This window comes from Lutra lutra, chromosome 10 (genome assembly GCF_902655055.1).
Source record: "Lutra lutra chromosome 10, mLutLut1.2, whole genome shotgun sequence".
Taxonomy (NCBI): Eukaryota; Metazoa; Chordata; class Mammalia; order Carnivora; family Mustelidae; genus Lutra; species Lutra lutra.
Genome location: NC_062287.1, coordinates 104,797,006 through 104,817,246, shown reverse-complemented (window position 1 = coordinate 104,817,246; position 20,241 = coordinate 104,797,006). Strand labels below are relative to the sequence as shown.

The 20,241-nt window shown below is 59.9% G+C and overlaps 1 protein-coding gene across 8 annotated transcripts in view; it reads left to right on the top strand.

Annotated features, from left to right (window-relative positions):
- The window catches only part of SYT7 (synaptotagmin 7), a 61,847-nt gene that overhangs the window by 30,727 nt on the left and 10,879 nt on the right, over positions 1 to 20,241 (top strand). The window contains exons 4-8 of one of the 8 annotated variants that reach the window (XM_047691527.1): positions 2,384 to 2,515; positions 3,407 to 3,631; positions 7,066 to 7,434; positions 11,366 to 11,488; positions 16,259 to 16,394. In XM_047691527.1, coding sequence (XP_047547483.1) covers positions 2,384 to 2,515; positions 3,407 to 3,631; positions 7,066 to 7,434; positions 11,366 to 11,488; positions 16,259 to 16,394 — 985 coding nt within the window. The remainder of the gene's footprint in view (positions 1 to 2,383; positions 2,516 to 3,406; positions 3,632 to 7,065; positions 7,435 to 11,365; positions 11,489 to 16,258; positions 16,395 to 20,241) is intronic. The other 7 variants (XM_047691528.1, XM_047691529.1, XM_047691530.1 and 4 more) reach the window with 7 other exon arrangements.

Sequence of the window (20,241 nt, the reverse complement as noted above, 5' to 3'; positions counted from 1 at the left end):
AGGGGAGGGAAGCCACCGTTCAGCATGCCCCTAGGTTCCTAGGCCTTTACCTCTTGCCAGGGCCCAAAGCCAATCAAGTGGCAGGAAGCAGGGCTTACCCATGACACTTAGGACCTCCTCTGAAGGGATCTTTTGTCAAGGATTCTGGGAAGTTGCATTCTTTAGCAGTGGTTCCCAAACTGTGTTCCTCAAAGCACTCCATAAATGATTACTGGTTGTTCCATGAATTCCTGAGGTTTCATGGGTTCCGTGACCAACTAAGTTTGGGAAGCACTGCACACTCTATCCCCCTCTTGGAGATTAGGGTATTCGTTGATACATTAAAGCCTCTGAGAAGTCCTGCAGTAAAGGAACCTGTGTGTCCCAAACTTTTAAAATTAAAGATGGTCTTTTCCAGTACCGCAATGGACTACACGAGGGACCCTGGAGCTCCTTGGAACAGAGGGTGGGAAACCAGCCTGGCAGTGATGACCCTGGTGGCTCTTTCTCTGCAGGACCTAGAATTGGAGGACACTTGATTTTGGAGATCTGGAGGGGCAAGGGGAGGGAGGCTGTCCAACTTGTTCCATCTCTCTGTAACACTGGGGGAGGTGGACCAAAGGATGTCTCTGGCAGGAATAGGGTCTTCTGTCGAGGGAGCTTCTCCAGGAAGGGGCCTCCCAGTGCTGAGGGCCTGTCCTGCCTCTCCCACCTCAGCCTCCACTGTGCCTTTCACAGACTGACTCAGGACTTTGGCTTCGAACCCTGTGTACAGAGTCCCTGTGAGACGTTTCTAATGTGCACTCTGGACAGACAGACACTGCCCACACCCCTCTTGGGCCAGGACCACCATCTCCTCTGGGCCTGTGGTTGCCACTCAGCTTCTCTCCTTTGTTCCCAGGTCTGAGACAGAGAACCAAGGTCAAGGTCAAGCTCTGGTGTGGGGTGTGGGGGAGAGAAGCAGGTCCCCCAAGAACACATTTGCTCCATCTTCAGAGGGTGTGCCTCCCCCACAACACAGCCCTTGCCTTGGCCTTGAGCAGTGGCAGGGCCTCAGCACAGGCCAGGCCCACCCCAACACCTCCTAGGGCCCTTTTCCCTAGATGTGTTTCTGAGGGCTCTGGCATGACTCCCTTCTAGAATGTTCCTTTGGCCTGTTTCTTCTGCCTTTCCTCTCCCTGTGCTCCCAGGCCTGCTCCTCAGGGCCCCAGGAGCCTGACAAGCTGATGGAGCCCCTTGTCTTTGGCTCCTAGGATTTCCAGGCTGTGCCTTCTGCTGGCCAAGGCTTCTGCAGCCAGCCCCCAGCGGAAGTCCCCACATTCTCTCTTCTTCCAGCCTATCTGCCTCATTGGTGTGACTTGTCTCAGAGCAGGAGGGGGTGGGAAGGTGGGTCAGAGGGTCCCTTCCAGACCTAACAGCTCCACCTTGGAAAGGATCAGGGGCACAGAAAGAGGCTACCCCGGCTGGCAGGTCAGGTACGTGTCAAGGGCCTGGGGCTGAGTCTGCCCATCAACCGCCAGAGAGAAAGGCAGTCTCCCTCCACACAGGCCCCAAAACATTGGACCTGACGGGCTGCGGATGACTCTGGTCACACCCTCAGCAAGGTCAGAGGCCTGGAGACCCTTCTCTTCTCTGAGAGGTCACCCAACCACCATATCTGCAATGAGGAGCCTATCCTCAGCTTGGCTGAGATCCACCAAGCTCCCACAGAAGCTGTATCCTAGGAGGGGAGAGAGCAGAGGAGGCTGGGGGACCTTGGGCCAATGGGAAGAGGAGAAAGATGGGCCGGGAGCACGGCCTGCCCCAGGAGTGGCTCAGTGGAGATGGATGGAAGAGGAGAGAACTTTGGGTCTCCGCTATGGGAAAATCAACAGCCCAGCGGGTCTGGCCAACCTTCTGGTTTCGCAGGTGGGGAACCTGAGGCCAGGAGCAGTGGGCCCCCCACACCCACGCCCCCGAGAAGTTAGCAGCAGGGTCTGATCTACCTTTCAGCTCTTTCCAGCCGGAAACCAGCACCCTCTCCTCCTCCCACTCCCCATGCCATCCTCCCCCAGGCCTATCCCCAGCCCCCTCTCCTCCCCTCCCCTCTCACCATCTTTCTCTCTCCCACCAGCTTCCCGGGGTGCGAGGCTCCAGCCTGCCCACCAGCAGCTCGCCTCCTTTCTGCGTGGCTTCTCCCGGCCCTCGGCCCTGGAGCGTGTGAGCGTGTGCGGGCGCGTGTGTGTGCACGTCCACATGGGGCGCAGCTGCCCCCTCTCTTCCTCCCGCAGGAGCAGACCCTGGCCCTCTCCGCTCTCTGTGTGCGTGGCCCCGGGGCCCCTGTCCCCTCTGCCCCCGCAGGACTTGCGGTTCTTGTTTCTTCTTGTATCTCCCTGTTTTCTCCCCTCTCTCTCTGCCCCTCCAGCGATCTAGACAGAGACTTTTGGAATAACAATGAGAGCACAGTGCAGCAGAAATGGAGCTCCTATCCTCCCAAGGAGTTTATTCTAAACATTTCACCCTACGCCCCTTATGGCGACCCACGACTGTCCCTCAAGTGAGTGACTTTACCTGGTTTGATCCTATGTACCGAGTATCTGCGCACGCCCTCACTTCCCCTCCTGCTCCTGTCCCCGACTTCCCCCAACCGGTGCACCCATGGGCAGGCCGACCATGGAGACGAGCAACCCCTCCTGCCTCCCCTCTCCCTCCCGTTCCCTCCCTCCCCCTCTCCCTCCCCCCTCCCCCATCTCCCAGGGCCAGCGGAGCAGGAGAGCCTCCCTAACCCCCACAGTGGGTCCCCTGCGGCCCCCACCCCCTTCTCTGTACAGTCAGGATGGGGTTGCCCGTTTGGTCCCTCCCTCTCGGTGTGGCTCGCTTTCTCCTCCCTGCTGTGTGCCACTGCCCAGGCTGCTCGGTGGTGGTGGTCGGTGGTCGCGGTGTGGTCGGTGGTCGCGGTGGCGGTGGTCGGTGATGGCGGTGACGGTGGTGGGGGTGATGAATTCTGACTAACACGGCTTTCTCTTTCTCCCTGCCTTGGGGCCTCCTGGCCTGGACAGCCCGCTCTTCCTCCGTCGTTAACCCTTCGTTGTCCTGTGGGATAGAGTTGGAGGTGGCTGCCCTCCCCCCACCCCCGCCGCCCCTGCCCCAGGCGGTGGGGAGGGGCCGCCCCTCCATTGTCGTGGTGCGTTGTTCTCCGACCCCAGCCCGCCCGGCCCCCTCTCTCCTCTCTGCAGGCTCTGCTGTTCACCCACTTCGCAGTGCTGATGTGTCTCTCTCTCTCTCTGTCTGTCTCTTGTCCGTCTGTCTCTCTCCTCCTCTCTCACTGTCTCTTTCTTCCTTTTATCTGTCATTGTTTTCCTCCCTCTCCCACCCGCCCCCCCGCGTGTGGCCCGCCCTCTCCCCCCCACCGCCACCCCCGGTGCCCCTCTGGCCCGCGCGCCTCCAGTGGCACCCTCCTGTCGGGCGCCAAGGTGGCCGCCGCGGCGGGGCTGGCGGTGGAGCGGGAAGGCCGGCCGGGGGAGAAGCCAGCACCGGTGCCGCCACCTGGAGAGGACGCCTTGAGAAGCGGCGGGGCTGCCCCCAGCGAGCCGGGCAGCGGTGGCAAGGCGGGGAGAGGCCGCTGGCGGACGGTGCAGAGCCACCTGGCCGCAGGGAAGCTCAACTTGTCCAAGTGAGTCATGGCCCTGTGGCCACCGGAGCCGGAGCCGTGAGCTCGGGCCGGCCCCCCGCCAGCGGGGACAGCGGGACCCCCCCGGCACGCCCGCTGCTGCCCCCAGAGGTGCCGTCCTCGGCCTCTGGCTCATTCCATTCCTTCACAAGACACACATCATCCTCGCCATCGGGCGCAACAGCCATACCGTGTCGCATCCCAGCCTCCGGCTGCTGCCCCCATCAGTCTCTTTGCTTGCCAGTGACCAAGCCATTCCATTTTCTGCCCCCGAGGTGGCTTCATTTCAATCCTCAGGTCATCCCATCCTCTTTGACTGGCCGCCCCATCCCAGCTGTCAGGTCATCCCTCTGTGGGCCACCTGGACCATCCCATCCCTGGGGAGCTGGCCCACTCTCAGCCTGTGTTCGATGCCACTCACCAGCCTTCCCCCTTACAGCCGGCAGGTGGCTCTAGACCCAGAGGCTGAGCCATTCCATTTCTGACCATCAGGCACCTCCATCGGCTTGTCCCACTCTTGCTCGCACCATTCCCCCATCTGTCCTGCGGGCCCACCCTAAGCAGCTGGGCTGTCCCCATGGGGCCATCCTCATCTCAGCCATTCCCATTGGCTGTCCCGGTCTTGGGCAGTGAGCTGTCCCACTGTCAGCTGTTGGGTGGTGTGTTCTTGGCGGTTGGGTTGTTGAGCGCCCCAGCTAGCTTCTCTTTTCTGACGAGGGTGGTCTGGATGTCAGACAGAAGAGCCGTTTCCTTTTTAAAAGCTCTCTGAGCTTTCCAGACAAGACCGTCCCTCTCTTGGGCCGCGGACACAGGGCTGGCCCCTGTTCACAGCAGAAAGTATGTTCTCTCCTCCCCCACCATGGGGCTGCCTTATTCTCATCTTGGCTTTTAGAAACTTCCATTTCCCCACAGCTGAGCCTTTCCAGGCTCTAAATCCTTTGAACTATGACCATTCTCACCCATTGGGACGTACGTTCCATTTTCAGCTGTTAGAACTGCCTCACTCCCAGCTAAGGGAGCAGACAGCCTCTCACTTAGAAGACTGGCAGCCCTGACCCCTTCTTAGCTGGGGGCTGTCCTCTTGCCTCCATTCAGCACCGCACACACCCACCGCCCCGGTTCTCTTCAGAAGGCCTATGATTCCTGCTTTGGGACCATAGAGGGCCAGTGTGCCGAGACCTTATTGCTTGTTGGCCTGAAGGCACACAGGCCGATTTCTCCCTTGAGCCTCAGGAAGGTCTCGGAGGGAAGTCCCACACTCCCCGGAGAGCCAGGCCCAGCACCCCGCCCTCCCCAGCCTGCTTTGGCCACAGACTCCAGGCTGGCTGAAGCCTCCATGCCATCCGCTGGCTCCAGGCCTGGAGGCACCAATTTTAGTTTCCTGTGACTGAGAGGTTGTAAATTGGACTAATTTTGGATGTGATAGGAAACCAAAATGAGGTCAGCAAGGAGGAGGAGGAGGCCGTCCAAGTGTCGTCCTCCCCTGCCTCCACCTCCCCCACCCCGCCCCCCAACAGGGAGCTGTGGGCCTACCTGGTCTGACCCTGGTGGTAACCCGGGCTGCAGGCCCTAGCTGGGCAAGACTGCTGCCCCCTCCAGGACCCCAGCTCCCAGCCAAAGCCATGTTTTGCCTCTCTCTCTCTCCTCTCTCTCTCGTTCTCTCTCTCTCATTCTCTCTTTTCTATTCTCTGACTTTCTCTCCCTCTTTTGCTCTCCCTCTTTTTCTCTCTTTCTCTCTCTCTAGCCCATAGGGGCACCCTAACTGTTGTCCTTTGCTTCCCAGGGTAGGCTCGGGGGGAGCAAAGCTGAGGTCTGGTTGCAGTGGTGAAAGCGGTTCCAAAGGCCCTGGAGCCCCTCCCGCAGACAGCCCGGGTGGGGAGGCGGGGAGGGGGACATGGCTGCCCTGTGGCCCTAGACCCACAGTTGGCAAGCTTTCTTTATAAAGGGTCAGAAAGAAAATCTTTAGGCTCCACAAGTCACATAGTCTCTTTCATGCCGACTCAAGCCTGTCACAGCCATAGACAGGATGTAAATTAGTGTGTTCCAGTAAAACTTTATTTACAAAGACAAGTGGTGGGCCAGATTTGGCCCACAGGCCACAGTTTGTCAACCCCTGCCCTTGACCACTAGATTGGGAGACAGAGGGAGGGGACAGAGGAGGAGGCTGGGACCTCTGAGGTTCTGGCCCTGCCTGTGGGATGTGCTCATGTCTCTGGCCAGGGGAATAGAAGCAGGCAGGTTGCCTGGGGAAGCCAGGGGTCTCTGACTCTTCCTACCTCCGTCTCCTGAGACATTTGCAGGTACCCCTGGCATGGGGAACCGTTAACTAATACATGTCCCCAGGCCCAACCTCACTGGGTCCCCATGGCAACCTTGGGACAGAGGCAGCTCAGGGATGATTTTCACCCGGGCTTTATGAAGACACTCAGTTGAAGAAACTGAGGGGTGGGCTCACTCTTCCACAGTCCCGTGGTTCAGAAGCAGCAGAGCTGGAGCTTGAGCCCAGGTTCCTCTGACCTCATCCTGCCTCTGATCAGCCGTGTCCTGCTTCCCGTCTGTCCCTGCTCTCTTACCAGCATTTTTCAGGGATGCCGGTGGGCCTGCTAGGAGGGCGCCCTCTTCCAAATGCATAGTCACCCTGTCCTCCATCAGAATTGGGGCAAAGTGACCAGACAGGTGGTTCCTGGGGCTCCCACCTCATCTGATCCTTTCCCGGGTTCCCTCCTCTGACTGGGAGTCACTCCCAAGAAATCAGGAAGGGACACTGCACCTCAGAAACAAGGAACCCTGGAAGGAGGGCAAAGGTCTGCAGTCCTGAGGCAGCCAGGGCAACCAGGCAGAGGCCCAAGGACAGAGGGTGTCCGGGGACAGTCCCCAGCCTCTGTGGCCCAAGCATAAGAAAGGCCGGCTCTCCCTGTCTCGTCACACGTTACTAGGCCAGCTCTGCATTGGCCTGGATTTCCTCATGTCTCCAAAGGCCATTCGTACTTAGATCACAGAAGCAGACTTTCCTGGGGTCCCCCAGCGACACGGCGGGAGGGAGCGGCGGCGGCTGCTCCCTCCACCCCCCGCCGTTCCAGCACGCCAGGTCCGGGGGCCCTGGGGCCGCCTTCACCACGCAGCCTGCACAGCTCCCACGGTCTGAGAGGCGTTTGTCCGCCAGCCAAGCTAAGGCCAGAGGGTGGGGTGGGCTGGGCAGGGCCAGCCCAGGGGTGGTGGTGGGGGCGGGCTCGGGGCGGGCACGGGGCTCGGTGGCCTCCCGGGTGAGGTGGTGGCAGCTACGGCGCGGCAGCGACAACCGGGATGGAGGCCCCGCGAGGTCCGGCAGAGCGCGCCCTGCACTGGGGCCTCCTAGTCCTGACCCTCGGCTTCTTTCTCCTCCACTGTGATCCCTTCACCTGCTTCTCCTTTCTCTCCTCTCCTCCACCCGCCCCAAGTTTCGAGGACTCCACCCTGTCCACGGCCACTACCCTTGAGTCTATCCCCAGCTCCACGGGAGAGCCGAAATGCCAGCGACCCCGCACCCTGATGCGGCAGCAGAGCCTGCAGCAGCCGCTGAGCCAGCACCAGCGGGGCCGGCAGCCCAGCCAGCCCACCACCAGCCAGAGCCTGGGCCAGCTGCAGGCCCACGCGGCCTCGGCGCCGGGCCCCAACCCCCGGGCCTATGGCCGGGGCCAGGCTCGGCAGGGCACCTCCGCCGGCTCCAAGTACCGGGCGGCCGGCGGCCGCAGCCGATCCAACCCGGGCAGCTGGGACCACGTGGTGGGGCAGATTCGAAACCGAGGCTTGGACATGAAATCCTTCCTGTAAGTCCCCCCCTTGAGCGGGCCGGCCCCCACCTCCCAACCCAGCCTCTCTCCCCTCATCTCCTTGGGGAACGGCTGGCCCTCCGTGGCCCCTCTGCCTCTGAGGCAGGGTGCCCAGCAGACTCGGCCCACCCCTCCCCAGCCTCCTGTGGCTCAAGGCTTGTGCCTGAAGCCCCCCCATGGAAGGATTCTTATCTGGGCCGCCCCTGTGAAGACCCCAACTCCCCCACTTCCGTTCCTCCCGGGGCTCGGAGAAGGTCCCCCCCACCCCCCACTAAAAGTCATCGGGGACACTGGACAATGCCGGTGAGGCCGCCAGGTCTGCCTCCCCTTCCGGCTAGTCCCAAGCTGCTCCCGGCCTCCCTGCCAGCCTCCTCCCCTCCTCCCAAACCTGGGCTCGGGCCCTGCCTCCAAGCCTCCAGATCACCCCTTCCCTGTAACCTGACTCTGCTCACCTCCTGCGCCCGCACTTCCTCCCTCCCTCTCACTTCCCCTGTTCCTGCCATCAGCCCTGTCCTCTGCCTCTCTGACCTTCTCCAGCCACCTGTCCTCCGGCTCCCAGAATGACCCATCCCCTGAGGACAAACCTCAGATGTTCCCCCCAAAGCTTTAGGAAACCTTCTTTCTAAATCAGAGGCTTCTTCCAAGTGTACAGGCCTGAGAAGTGACCACCCACCTCGGGTATCTAACTGCAGCCATTCCTCATCTCCCCCCACCCCAGTCCCATGCTGGCCCCCTGCCCCTGCCCTGTCACAGGTAGGAGCCCTGCCCACCGCACATTCCCTCTCTCTGGCATCGCTCTGGGCATCTGCACTCACTCTCGGAGCCCAGGCAGACCTGGGCTTTGGTCCCTGATATCACTCGCCTCCTCCGGCCTAACATGACCTTCCTTCCAGGCTCTGGGGATTATTTCTATCGCCCAGGTCTTCCCTGGGAGCACTTTTCATGGAGCAAGAGACCAGCACTAAGCCTGGGAGAGGAGAAAGGGAGGAGGAAGGGGAAGGCCAAGATCAAGGTCCAGCTCATTGGCAAGATGGTGGGGATTCTGAAGGCAAGCAGGTCCCTCCAAGCTTCCTACCTCTCCAGCTGAGACCCCAGCCCAAGCTTCCAGTGCAGACAGGAGTGCTGCCCCTGGCAGAGGCACCCCAACAGAAGAGGCCTTGCCATGCCAGCTTCCCACACCTGTGCAAATGGCCCGTTGCCCTGGCCTGGCCGTCCATGCTGCCCATGCCCTACTTGGCCCATCCAGGCAGCACATCTGCTGGGGCTTTCCCCCACCCAAGGACCCTTGGGAATCCAGCTGGTGCCTGCATGAGACAGGATGCCCAGCCGAGCTTCCTGGCTTCCAGGCCGCGGTTGGTTTGGGAACGGATACGATGGCACTGGTAGATTAGGAGAGTCAAGGGAATTGGTTCTTCTGTGGCTTGAACAGAACTGAGAACCGGCAAGCCCCTGCACCCCTCCACTCCACCTGCCTCCGGCTGCTCTTCACACAGCTCTCACCCTGCTATCTGTTCTAGCAGCCATCAGAACTGGAGTAGGAGCCATCCCCAGTCCCTGGGAAGAAGGGAGCCGGCTGCAGGAAAGCCTCCATGTACCGACTCTTCCCTGCCCGCTGTGCCCCTGCTCGACTGGGATTTGATGAGTGGCACTGCTGGGCCAGCATCCATGGTCCACACTGCCATGCCCACCATTGCTTCATGGGCCCCTTGCCTGCTGGTCACCACTAGAGATCACCCACCGCCCCCCTCCTCCACTTGTCATTCTTCCCAGCAGGGGTCAGCAAATTTTTTTTCTGTAAAGGACCAGATTATAAATATTTTAGGCTTTGTGGGGCACGTGGTCTCAATCACATTTTTTAAAGCAATGCTTTAAACACGCATAAGCCATTCTTAGCTTGCAGGCTGTAGAAAGCCAGGCCACCAGCTGTACTTTGCCCACCTCTGACCTCCGCCTTACAGTTTAGCTGGTGTGCTTCTGAGGCCCTTCTCTTGCCCCAGAAGCTGCTGGTCTACGGAGATAGCCAGGGTAGGAGGGCTAGCCAGACTTCCCAGGATCCCACCCCCTCTTGCAGGAAGGATGGTGTTCCTCCTGCTTAATGGGTGTGACCCCACCAATACCACCAGCTTCTCCCCAGACTCTCCTCCTGCCCCTCGTTCTCACCCTTGCAGCCTGTGTTGCTGGAGAGAATGATAACTTGGGAATTTATGCAGAAGAGCCGTTTTGTTTTCAAGATGAGCAAAAGGAGTATCTGGAAAATGCATTAGCCAGGGAAAAACATGTTGTTTTCGTTGGGTTCTCCTTCCCCCAGCTCCACCAGCTCCTAAGCAGCCAAATGGAATTTTACCAACTCTGAAACAGTACCGGTGGGCAGAGAACAAAGAAAACGAGGATTTGTCCTGAGGGAAGGGGGAGTTGTTACCTAAAAGTTAGATGCCAGCGGGAGTGTCAACCTGGAGTAATGTGCCCAGGACGAAGATGTATGACCTCAAAGGCAGTGCAACCACTTGGCTTCCTCCCCTCCCTGGGGCCCCCACTGCCATCTCCCATTTTCCCCGAGGCCAGCCCCCCCAGGTGCCACGTGTCACCTGCTTGAGTTCCCTTCTGACAACCTCTCTAGGAAATAACCAAAGCCGCCTCTCCCTGAATGGGATAACGGTGGTTGAAGGGCAGATCTCCCAACCCAAGATCCCCCTCTCCAGAATATTTCATCAGGCTTACCATTCTTCCCTTGGCCCTTCCTGAGACATGCTTTCCTCCTCTTCTTTTGGATGAGAGACCCAGAGCTGGATAAGCTCCACAAAATACCCAGGAAATGCCCATGAACTCTGATGATTTTGTGGGGCAGCAGGTCACTTTCCATCCCTGGAAAATGCAGGGTGACTCCGCAGTTGCCACGGAGCTCTCTGAGAATGCCGCCTATGAAAAACGTCACACCTTGACCTCTGGCCCCACGCTGCTACCCACATGCCAGCTCCTGGTCTGCCTGGACTGAGCCTCCCTCAAAGCAGAATGACTCCAGCCTCTTCCAGATCTTCCTCATTGCAGAAACAGGCTCCCTCCAGACCTGGCCAGGTCCCTGCTCTTTCTCTCTCTCCACCTTTGCTTTTTGGTGACTTCTGGACTGTTTCTCCAAGAAAAGGCCCCTGAACTGGACTCAAAAGCCTTGGTGGTTTTTCCCTGGATTTCCAGGAAGGGGGACTCAAAAGAAGGCCCATGATGGCCAGCACACCACAAACCAGAAGGGACTTCCATTCTCCTCTGACGGGCTGTGTGTTCAGGGACCCCTCCTGGTGTCAAGGACATCTGGCTGACCATGACCTAGAGATGTCTTAATGAAGGTGCAGCGCCCACTGGATTTCCAGACTTTCTAAGAACCTCCCACCTGGGAGCCCAAACCTGCCCGCCCTTCCCAAAGCAAGATGGCAATGGAGCCCCTCCCTCTTCTCCCAGGGGCCCAGCATAAAGCCTCTGGCCTTTGTTCAACTGGAGATGAGTTCTCCTTGGAAGTCCGAGTGCCCCAGGTCATATGCTCCCCCCATCCCCTGGCCTCCCCCACCCCACCCCTGCCAGCCTTCCTTAACAGTTTCCTCAGCAGTGTCCTGGGCACATGCCCCTTCATCGGGCTTCTGCCCAGCCCCTTCCCCAAGTCTTTCCAGAGCACCTTGCTCCCTAGCCCCGAGGCAGGCAGGGTCTCAGGCCGTGGACACCTCCCCTCATTCCCTCCCTCCCCACGTCCACCCGACTCTACTCTACAACTGTTGACAGTGCTAAAGTGTGTGGTTTCTCTCCTGCAGGGCCAGTTTCTTACGCTTTTTTCTTCTCTCTCTTTGTCTCTGTCTCTGTCTCTGTCTCTCTCTTTCCCCTCCCTGCCCCAACCCGTGGGGCCTCCTCGTTTCCTCCCGGCTGGTGGGCTGCCCACCTCGGGCAGGGAAGGCAGGATGGTGGTGCTATCCTTGGTCTTAGGGCTTTCGGAACAGGATGACTTTGCCAATATCCCTGACCTGCAAAACCCAGGAACCCAGCAGAACCAGAACGCTCAGGGGGACAAGAGGTACGAGCACAGGCAAGGGCCTGCAGCGGCAGCGGCAGAGATGGAGGCGTGGAGAGGCTGCCAGCCTCCACCAGCCCTGGCCCGGCTGCTGGATGAGGCGGTGGTGCCCTCAGCGATCCTGGAGCGGGAGAACAGCCCCCTCCCCAGCTGGCGCCCTCACACACACCACACCCGGGTGTCCCTTGGGTCCGAGGCCAGTGTGGCCATCCTGGGACCATTCTGGATCAAGCCTGCTCCCCAGGCATGCTTGCCCTCGCCCGGAGCAAGCTCGCCTTTCTGCCCCATCTCCCTGCTTGGCTCCCTCCTCCCTTGCTGCCCCTCATCTTCCATCTCTGCCCCACCCCCGACCTCGAAATCCCAGTTTCTCTGGTGGTTGGTGGGCAGGGGGGATGTAGGGAAGGGGCACCAGCCTCTTCTCCCTCATCCCCGCCACCTCAACCTCCCTCTTGCCTGGAGGTCCCGCTGGGGTGAAGGTAGCACCTCGTCACCGCAGGGGTACTGCACAGGTGTGGCTGAGCTGCTTGGCCGATTGAAGAAGAACCCCTGGTGGGAGAGTGTGGGGTGTGGGAGAGGCCTGGTGACCAGAAAGAACTGAGAGGCAGCCCTGAACCTGAGGTACCAGGAGGAGGGACTAGGGGGAGGGTCCGAGAGCAGGCCACGGGTGCCGGCTAGGCTCCCTGTTTACACAGGCCAAGAAGGGGGCTGGGCATTTAGCCATAGTCTTGACCATGAGGAACTCAGGGAAGCACCTACTGGTACCTCCTGTCTCAGGGAGGGCGTGGAGCACTTGTGGGAAAGGAAACGGGGCAAGGTCGGAGGCTTGGGCAGTGCCACCAAGGTGGAGGGAGCCTGCCCTTGGTGTGGCTGCTGCCTGTCTCCTGGCCTTGGGCTGGGCCAGATGCACAGCTGTAGTCGCAGAGGGAGGGCTCCTCACCTCAGTCGGGTCTGCTTCTCGACACGACCAAAAGCCTCCCGGAGAGCATGTGGGCTGACGGCCAGGATGCCGGCCTTCTAGTTCTGGTTGTGGCAGAGACACGCTCCTCAGACGTGAGCCAGTCACTGCCCCTCTCTGAGCCTCTGCTTCCTTGTCTGTCGAATGGAGGACTGGAAAGGGTGACCCCTTCCAGCTTGGGCATGCGAAGCTTCTCATAGACGCTCAGGCGGGGGGCACCTGTCAGAGCCTGTGAACTGGGCAGGGATCCTGACATTCCCTGAGCCCCTTACCCTTAAGGCAGGAGGAGACTGTCCCAGGCCACCACCAGGGGCCTGTGGGTTATGGAAGGATAGGTCAAGAGTTAGCGAACTGCCTGTCCCTCCAGCAGCTTCTCGCATTTCCTTCCTATTCCAGGTTCACTGTTGAATATCTATGGTGGACACAGTCAGAAGTTCCCAGAGAGTGGGAGGGAAAAGCGGGACGGGTTCTTTCACTCAGTGGCACAGATGGTATCACACCCGAGCCCATGTCCTGGGCGGGTGGGAGAAACAGAGCCTACCACCTCCAGCCCACCTGGCACCCCAGGAGTTCTGGACTGGGTCCTGGGTAGGCTAGAGTGCTGCGGGGAAGGGGCCATGGGGGAGAGGAGGCAGGAGGAGGCTGGAGACCTCTGGAAGCCTGCTGAGCACCGAGCTCCTTGTCGGGGGAAGGTGTGAAGTGTGCAGGAGGCGGCGCAGGCTGGAAACGAGATTTCACATCACCCCTGTGTTCATTAGCTGGCTCCATTTCCACGCACAGCCTCTTTTTACCTCTGCCATGAAGGTCTCCCGCCCGTATTCTAACACGCCCATCCCTTCTGACCATTACATCAGCCCTTCCTGCCTTCCTGGGGAGGGTGGGTGTGGAGGTGGAGGCCATGGGCCCTCACCCCCCACCCTGCCTAACTCTCCGGGTGGACACATGCCATTCCCACCCTGCCACACCCACCCCGTCCATCTCAGGGCCTCTGGGGTGTTTCCCAGGCAACCGGGCGCTAAGAAGGTGTCTGGCACTGAGGGCTTCCTTCGCAGAACTCTCCCCGGCCCCAGGATTGGCAGCATCCCACCAGGCTCCCAGCACCTTAGGGTTCCACTCCTCTAGACTCCTGGCTCTTTGGACCTTGGCATGGTGGGCTTGGGTCATCTGTCCCTTTCTCTTCAGCTACTGCCTCCAGACCCAGAGTCTGCCCTTCTGCCCCAATCCCCCCACCCTTTCCCATCCAGCTGACCCCTTGGCTGTCCTTGGGGAGGACTTTCAGCACCCAAGGTCTGTCAGCAGCAGGTCCCTGGGCGACAGGAGGGCCCCGGGAAGAGGAGCAGCCATTCCAATTCCCAAACAAGGTAGGGGTGCGTCTAGCAAGCAACATGGAGATGGGAAGGTTGGTCACTACCTCCCTCCCAGGATCCTTGGTGGCCCGGAAGTCCCCCATCCAGGATCTCCCAGTCCCTTAGCCTCAGTTCTGTGGGCCCCAAGAACAGAATGCTGTTGGACCCGGGAGGGAGGAAGGAAGGAGGCCAGGACTATCCCTGGCCCCCGTTCCCCGCTGCCTTCACCCATCCTGCCCTGCATCCATGCCCATGTCATGCTCCCTGCCATCCCTTCCATCGCTCCTTGGGATCCGAATGGTGTCCACCGTGGCCCCACCCCCACCTGAGTGGGGCGCGGGGCAGGGCAGGGACCTGGCCACCCCCATCGCTCTCCTCGCCCCAAAACCACCATGTTTCCTCTGTCCCGGTGTGTGTCCCCCGCCTCCTCTCTGCCTCTCCTCTCGGCCGCCTCGCTCGTCCCCTTGTGCACCCTGCAGCCTTCTTCACTAGTCTTCAACTAACCTTTCTTGGCCTCTCTCTCTCTCCCCCTCTCCTTCCTCCCATCTGCTTCTCACAGGGATGTCCCTGGGCCAGTGACGGGGCCCCTCCGCCTCTCCCTCTGCCTCTCTGTGCACTTGTCTCTCTGTCTCTCTCTGTCCCGTGACCTCCGGTAGCTTCAGTGGCGCTGACCATCTTCCCAGGCTGCTTTGCAGCTGTGCTGATGCTGTGGTGTGGCCAAAATAACTCCGACTTTCTCATACCTTCAGCAGTCAATCTGGCGCTCTCCTCCTGTCCCACTCTATTTTTAACCTGACTTTACCTCTCCAGCTATTTCAGTGTCCTCTTCCTCCCCGTGCCTGTCTGCGTGCGCACGTGTCCGCGAGTGTGTGTCCCTGTGTGTGCGCGCGTGTGTGCGTGCATCGCTGTGGCCGCACTTCTGGGAGGGACCCTGGGGTGGCCCCAGGCAGGGCGGGGTGTCTCGTGCTATCTAGGCAGGGCCGGGTTCTCGCAGCAGGTGTGTGTGCGTCTGATTCGCAGGGTGTCTGTCCCTGACACAGCTCCCTGCTCTTGCCCATTTCAGCCGGTCCCGAGTCCCACACACACCTCAACATGCCTGGGTCTCCCTGGATGTTTCCTCTCGGGATCTAAGTGTGCATCGCTCTGTGTGTGTCATCTCACTGCTGTGGTCGACCTGCCTCGTTGCTGTGCCCTTCTCTCCCGGGTGCCCCCGGGTGTCTGTCGGGCTTGTGTGCACTAGTGTGTGTGCGTACGTCCGCGTGTGTGCACGCGCATGTGCACACCTTGCTGTTGGGTCCTGGTAACTCCCCTCCAGGGCGTGACAGATTCCGTGCATGTCTGTCTGCCTGTCGTGGCTAACTGTGTGCCAGCGGCTGGCCCGTACCGAGGATGTGTGTCTCACCTGCGTGTGTCCCCGAGTCTGAGGCTCTGGGACTCTCAGAGCTGTTCTCTTGCAGCCTGTCCCGAGCCCCACGCTGCCGGACTTCCTGTCTTTTCCTCGCTGCCCGCCCCACCTATCCTCCTCATGAGATGTTCCAGCCTGGTCCCTGGGCAGGCTTATAGTGCCCCCTTCCTGAGCCCCAGCTGGACGGAGCCTGGGCTCACCACCCAGCTGCCGGGCCAGAGAGCCCAGCTTCCCAGGAGCAGCATGGAGTCGGGGTGCACACAGGGCCTCGCACGGAATGGTCAGATCCGGGGCTTCTCGGTGGTGCCCCGTCTCTCTCTGACCCTGGGTGAGAGCCGTATCCCACACGCAGTCCTCAGAGCGGGAGACGGGTGGGGACTGGGGAGCAGGGGGCGTAGACTCGTCCCATCCCACAGGTGGCTGTTTCAATCTAAATTAGTTTGAGTCGAACGACACAAAATACTCTGCCCTCAGTCGCACTGGCCACTTCAAATGCTTAGTAGCCACATAGGGACAGTGCAGACATAGAACACAGCTGCCATCGTAGAAAGTTCTACTGGCCAGAGCTGTGTGGGCAGTAGTCCCGACCTCACCTGGTCATTCTTGGGTCTGAAGGGCACCTGCGTTCTCAGGCTGAACAAACACAGGCAGGGCCTCTGGGAGATAACACCCCGGGGCGTGTCTGCAGAGGGTAATGACGCAGCGGGTAACCTGGACATGCCGGGGAGCCTCCTCTGACAGGCTGGAGTGATGAGGGCTGCCAGGGGCGCGCTCAGAGACCACCATGCAGGCAGTGACCGGATGGTGGGGGGCTTCCTGGGGAACAGGAGGAGTGGGAGTACCCACAGGGGCAGTCTACCTGGATCACGCTTAAGTGAGGGAGATGGGCCCCGGGCACTGTCTGAGGGAAGACCAGCCCTCCCTGCGGACCAGAGCGTAGCTCCTGCTGGCCTCCAGGAGGTGGTGGCTGCTTGGGTCTCAGAGGATGTGCCACTGCCACCCCGGCCAAGGTGCCCAGCCCAGCCCACCTCCCAACTTGCACTCATTTGGATTCCCCCCGCCTCCAGGTTGCCCGCAGGAGGGAAGGCAGTGAACACAGCCCCGGTGCCGGGCCAGACACCCCATGATGAGTCTGACCGCCGGACTGAGCCGCGTTCCTCCGTCTCGGACCTCGTCAACTCCCTCACCAGTGAGATGCTCATGGTGAGAAGAGCAGGGCGCTGGGGCTCCAGGCAGGAGCTGAAGTGGGAGGCTGGGGCCGGGGAGGGGATGCGTGTGACAATTGGTGACAGCGTGGGAGTTGTCCACTCGGGCACGGGTACCAGCATGGTGACTGAGTGAGCAAGGCTTGGGTTCTTTGTTCAGCTTTTTCCCCAGAACAGGCTCTCTGTGCCTCAGTTTCCTCATTTGTCCAGTGAGAATAAGAATGCCCATGTTCCTCCCATCTCTTTCTGGGTTGAGTAGGGGTCCAAGAAAACCTACTCATGGGAGATATTTTTGTGATCCGTAGGAGGAAAGGCTTGGGGCAGACTGGGTCCCCTCTCTTGGAGCAGTGTCCCACTGAAGGGAGGTCCGAGCTGGTGCTCCTGGTGGAGTGGGGCTCATTTTCCCTCTCTCAGGGACCTCCCTTTATCCCCCATTGCTGGGGACCAGCTGGGGCTCAAAGGTAAAAGAAGAGTACGACCCCCCAGGTCCTGATTGCTGGGACTGTGCTGAGGGTCTTCTGTGCACACCCCGCTCCACGGGGCTCCCAGCCCTATGGATCTGGGGCGTTTCCACCAAGGCACCGAGGCCTCACCCCCTGGTGGCAGCAGTGAGTCATGGCCATGTGCCCCACCTGAGCTGGGGGGAAGAACCCAGGGGAGGACGCCATGATGGGGCAGCCGGTGGTTTGCAGGTGGCAGTCAATCAGGGCTTTGTCAGCTCACAAGTCCCAAGGAGGCTTAGGGTCTGGGGTTGGGGAAACTGATGCCTGCTGTGTTCCTACTGGACGTGACTGGAGACAAGTAATTTCTGCTCCCTGGACCGAGGGTCCCTCCCCAGTCCTGTAGAGCGAGGGAAGCCAGTTTGTGGGCTCTCAAGCCCTTGCTGGACATCATTCAGTTCAGAGTTCCTTTGCCCAGGCTCTGGCATGGCAGCTGCCACGCTCCCCTGGGGCCCCAGAGCCCCTGGGCCCCGCCCTTCTGCCAGTTAGGATTCCAGCCAGCTCCACCCATCCACCCCCACTGCCCCTTTTTTTGCCCAGAGATTTTCAAATTATAATATGCACATGAATCATTGGGTGAGCTCGTAAAAATGCAGATTCCCATGGGGCGCCTGGCTGGGTTCAGTTAGAAGAGCCTGCAGCTCCTGATCTCGGGGTCATGAGTTCGAGCCCCATGTTGAGTACAGAGATGACTTGGACACATATAACTATTTTCAAAAATGCAGATTCCCAGTCAGCAGGCCTGCAGTGGTCCCTCAGATCTGCATTTCTCTTGGATGCAGACTCAGGCGTCAGATTTTCCCTGTTCCAGAGCTGATTTCCCCTGGGCCTCTACCTGCCACCCCCCACCATAGGCCCCTGCTTGCCTGGCCCTCCATTGCCCTCTTGTCTATCTCTCCCACCCACATAGGTGGGCCCGGCCATGCTGTCCTCTGGATGGGCCAGGCCACAGCCCACCCTGCCTCCCTGCCCAGCCTCTTAATTGGTTACAGCTTCCTGATAGTTAGGTTCCTAGAAGAAACAGACCATTCCCAGCCAGCTTGCCTGCGGCTTGCTGCCTCCAGGGAGGAACTGAGCCTCGGGCAGAGGAAGGAAGTGTAGGCCCCAGGGCCCACTCGTGGGCTTCAGGGCTCAGCCGATGCTCAGAGGGGAGCAAGCAAGGTCTAATGGCCCAGCCCCAGGTGGAAGACAAGCAGGCCCCAGCCCGTCAGAAGCTGGGGGTCAGGAGTCAGTGCCCACAGCTGGCCAGAGGAAGGGACTGAGGGAGAGGGGTCAGACAGGAGGCCAAGCCATACCCCCATCTAAGTCACCCCAGCCCTGACATGTTTTTTGATGCTTGCTTCTACTGGAGCGGGGGCTCCCGCCGCACCTCCCCTGGGGCCCTGCTAGGGGTGGCCAGTCTGGTTGCCATGGAAACAGCTCCTCAAAGCTGCCCCGGCTGGTTAATTAGGGCTTGGGACTGTGGTTTGGGAAAGCTGGGAACAGGCATAGAGCCAGGCCCAGCTTGGGCCTCTCAACCCCAGACCACCTGGTTTGGGAACCTAAACCACTCAGTTTGGGAACTAAGACCTCAGACAGGGCCAGGGTACCCTGGGCTCCAGTCACCAGGGACTCCACCCAAACTACAGAAGGAACAGGAGGGGCAAGTGGTCTTTGCTGGCTCTGTCTACTCATGCATGCCCCAGGCTCCCAGTCCCATGGCCAGCTGTGGCAGGGGCTGGGCTAGAGAGGGACCACAGTCCATTTGCACCATCCCAGGAACCACGAAAGACGGATCTTACAGTCCCGTCCTGCAGGTGCGCCATCTAAGATGCACTGGGAATGAGGCTGGTACCAGCAGTGGGCAGGATCACAGGGGAAACCTTCCCTGCGTGGTAAAGCAACATTCTCAGTGGGTCTAGAGGGGAGCCTGAAGCTGGATCTGAGTGTCAGAGTGAGGGGAGCCTGAAGGACACACATGATGGCTGGGCACTGACCTGGCCTCGGGTTTTAACTCCCTGTTCCCTCATGGGTGACTTGGGGCAAGCTAATCACCTCTCTGCGCTCCCACCCCGACTGGTACATGGTAGTGCCTGCCTCATCCAGATGTCAGAGGGAGTCAGTGAGCGCCAAGCACAGGACACAGGGCGAGGCCAGGCCTGGTCCTTACTGCTTAGAGTGATTTGAATCTTCTCCCCTGGGGCAGGTGAGTTCTCGCTGGCTTGGTGGGGAGGGGGGAATGTCTCAAAATTGCTCTGAGACGTGAGACTGCTTTGGTGGAAAGAGTGGGCTTTCAAGTCAGAGAGGGTCCATGATGCTGTGCAATCTTGGCTGTGTGACTTAACCTCTCTGAGCCAGTCTCCTCATCGAGGGAGTTGTGCTAACCGCCTCACCCAGCTGTTGTCAGGATTCAGTAAGAAGGTGATGTAAGTCTTCCGCCATGGTAGGTGCGCACTATATATATTCTTATTTTCTGTATTACCTGCTAGTTCAGAGCCTGGGGCCGCTGCCTAGGAGGAAGGAGGGGACACAGGGAAGGCTCCTGTAGGGGAAGGGGGAGAGAAACTGGGTTAGCAGTTTCGCCCTAAATGTGGTACCACGAGTCCCAACTCAGGCTCTCATCCAGTCACCTGGGGCGCTTTCAGAGAGAGGGATGCCTGGGCCACTAGGACCCCTGGGTCTGGGGTGGGACCCAGGCAACCCAGAAACTTCCCCAGGTATTCCCATGAGCAGCCACAGCTGAGATTTGGCTGGGAGACACTCCCCCCAATTAACTCCCCCTACTTTTTCAATGTCAGCTTGGGAAGGGGACACCCACACCAGCCTCCATGTGCATGTCCCATGCTGGGCGGGCCCAAGAGCCCTGCCCCTGGGAGATGGGGGCTGAACACAGGCGGGGCCCTTCCTCTCGGTGGCCCTGGTGGCCCTCAGCCCCAGTAGAGCGAGCTGAGGGGCTTTCTAAACAACTCCACGGCCCAGGCCCTCTCCAGCCCCATGCAATCAGGCTCTCTGGGCACTGGGCCTGAGAACCTGCACTTTTTAGCATCCCCACGTGAATTTATGCCTTACACAAATCAGACGTTGCTGCTGAAAAGTCATTTTGTAAATCACATCATCCTCAGAACCCCAGAGAGTCACTTTCCAAAGAAATAGCCTGGTAAACTCTTGAGATGTGAACAATCTCCCTCATCTGTTCAGCAGCCCCGGCTTTTGTGCTGGTGCATTTCACAGTGGGCCCCGCTGGGCTGTGGAAGGCGGGAGAGCGGGAGGGGGAGCTCAGGGACCTGGGGTGGGTGGCGGGGACATCAATGCAGCTCTGACCCGGGAGGCAAAAGCAGCATGGCGGGGGAGTTTGGGGCAGGGGCC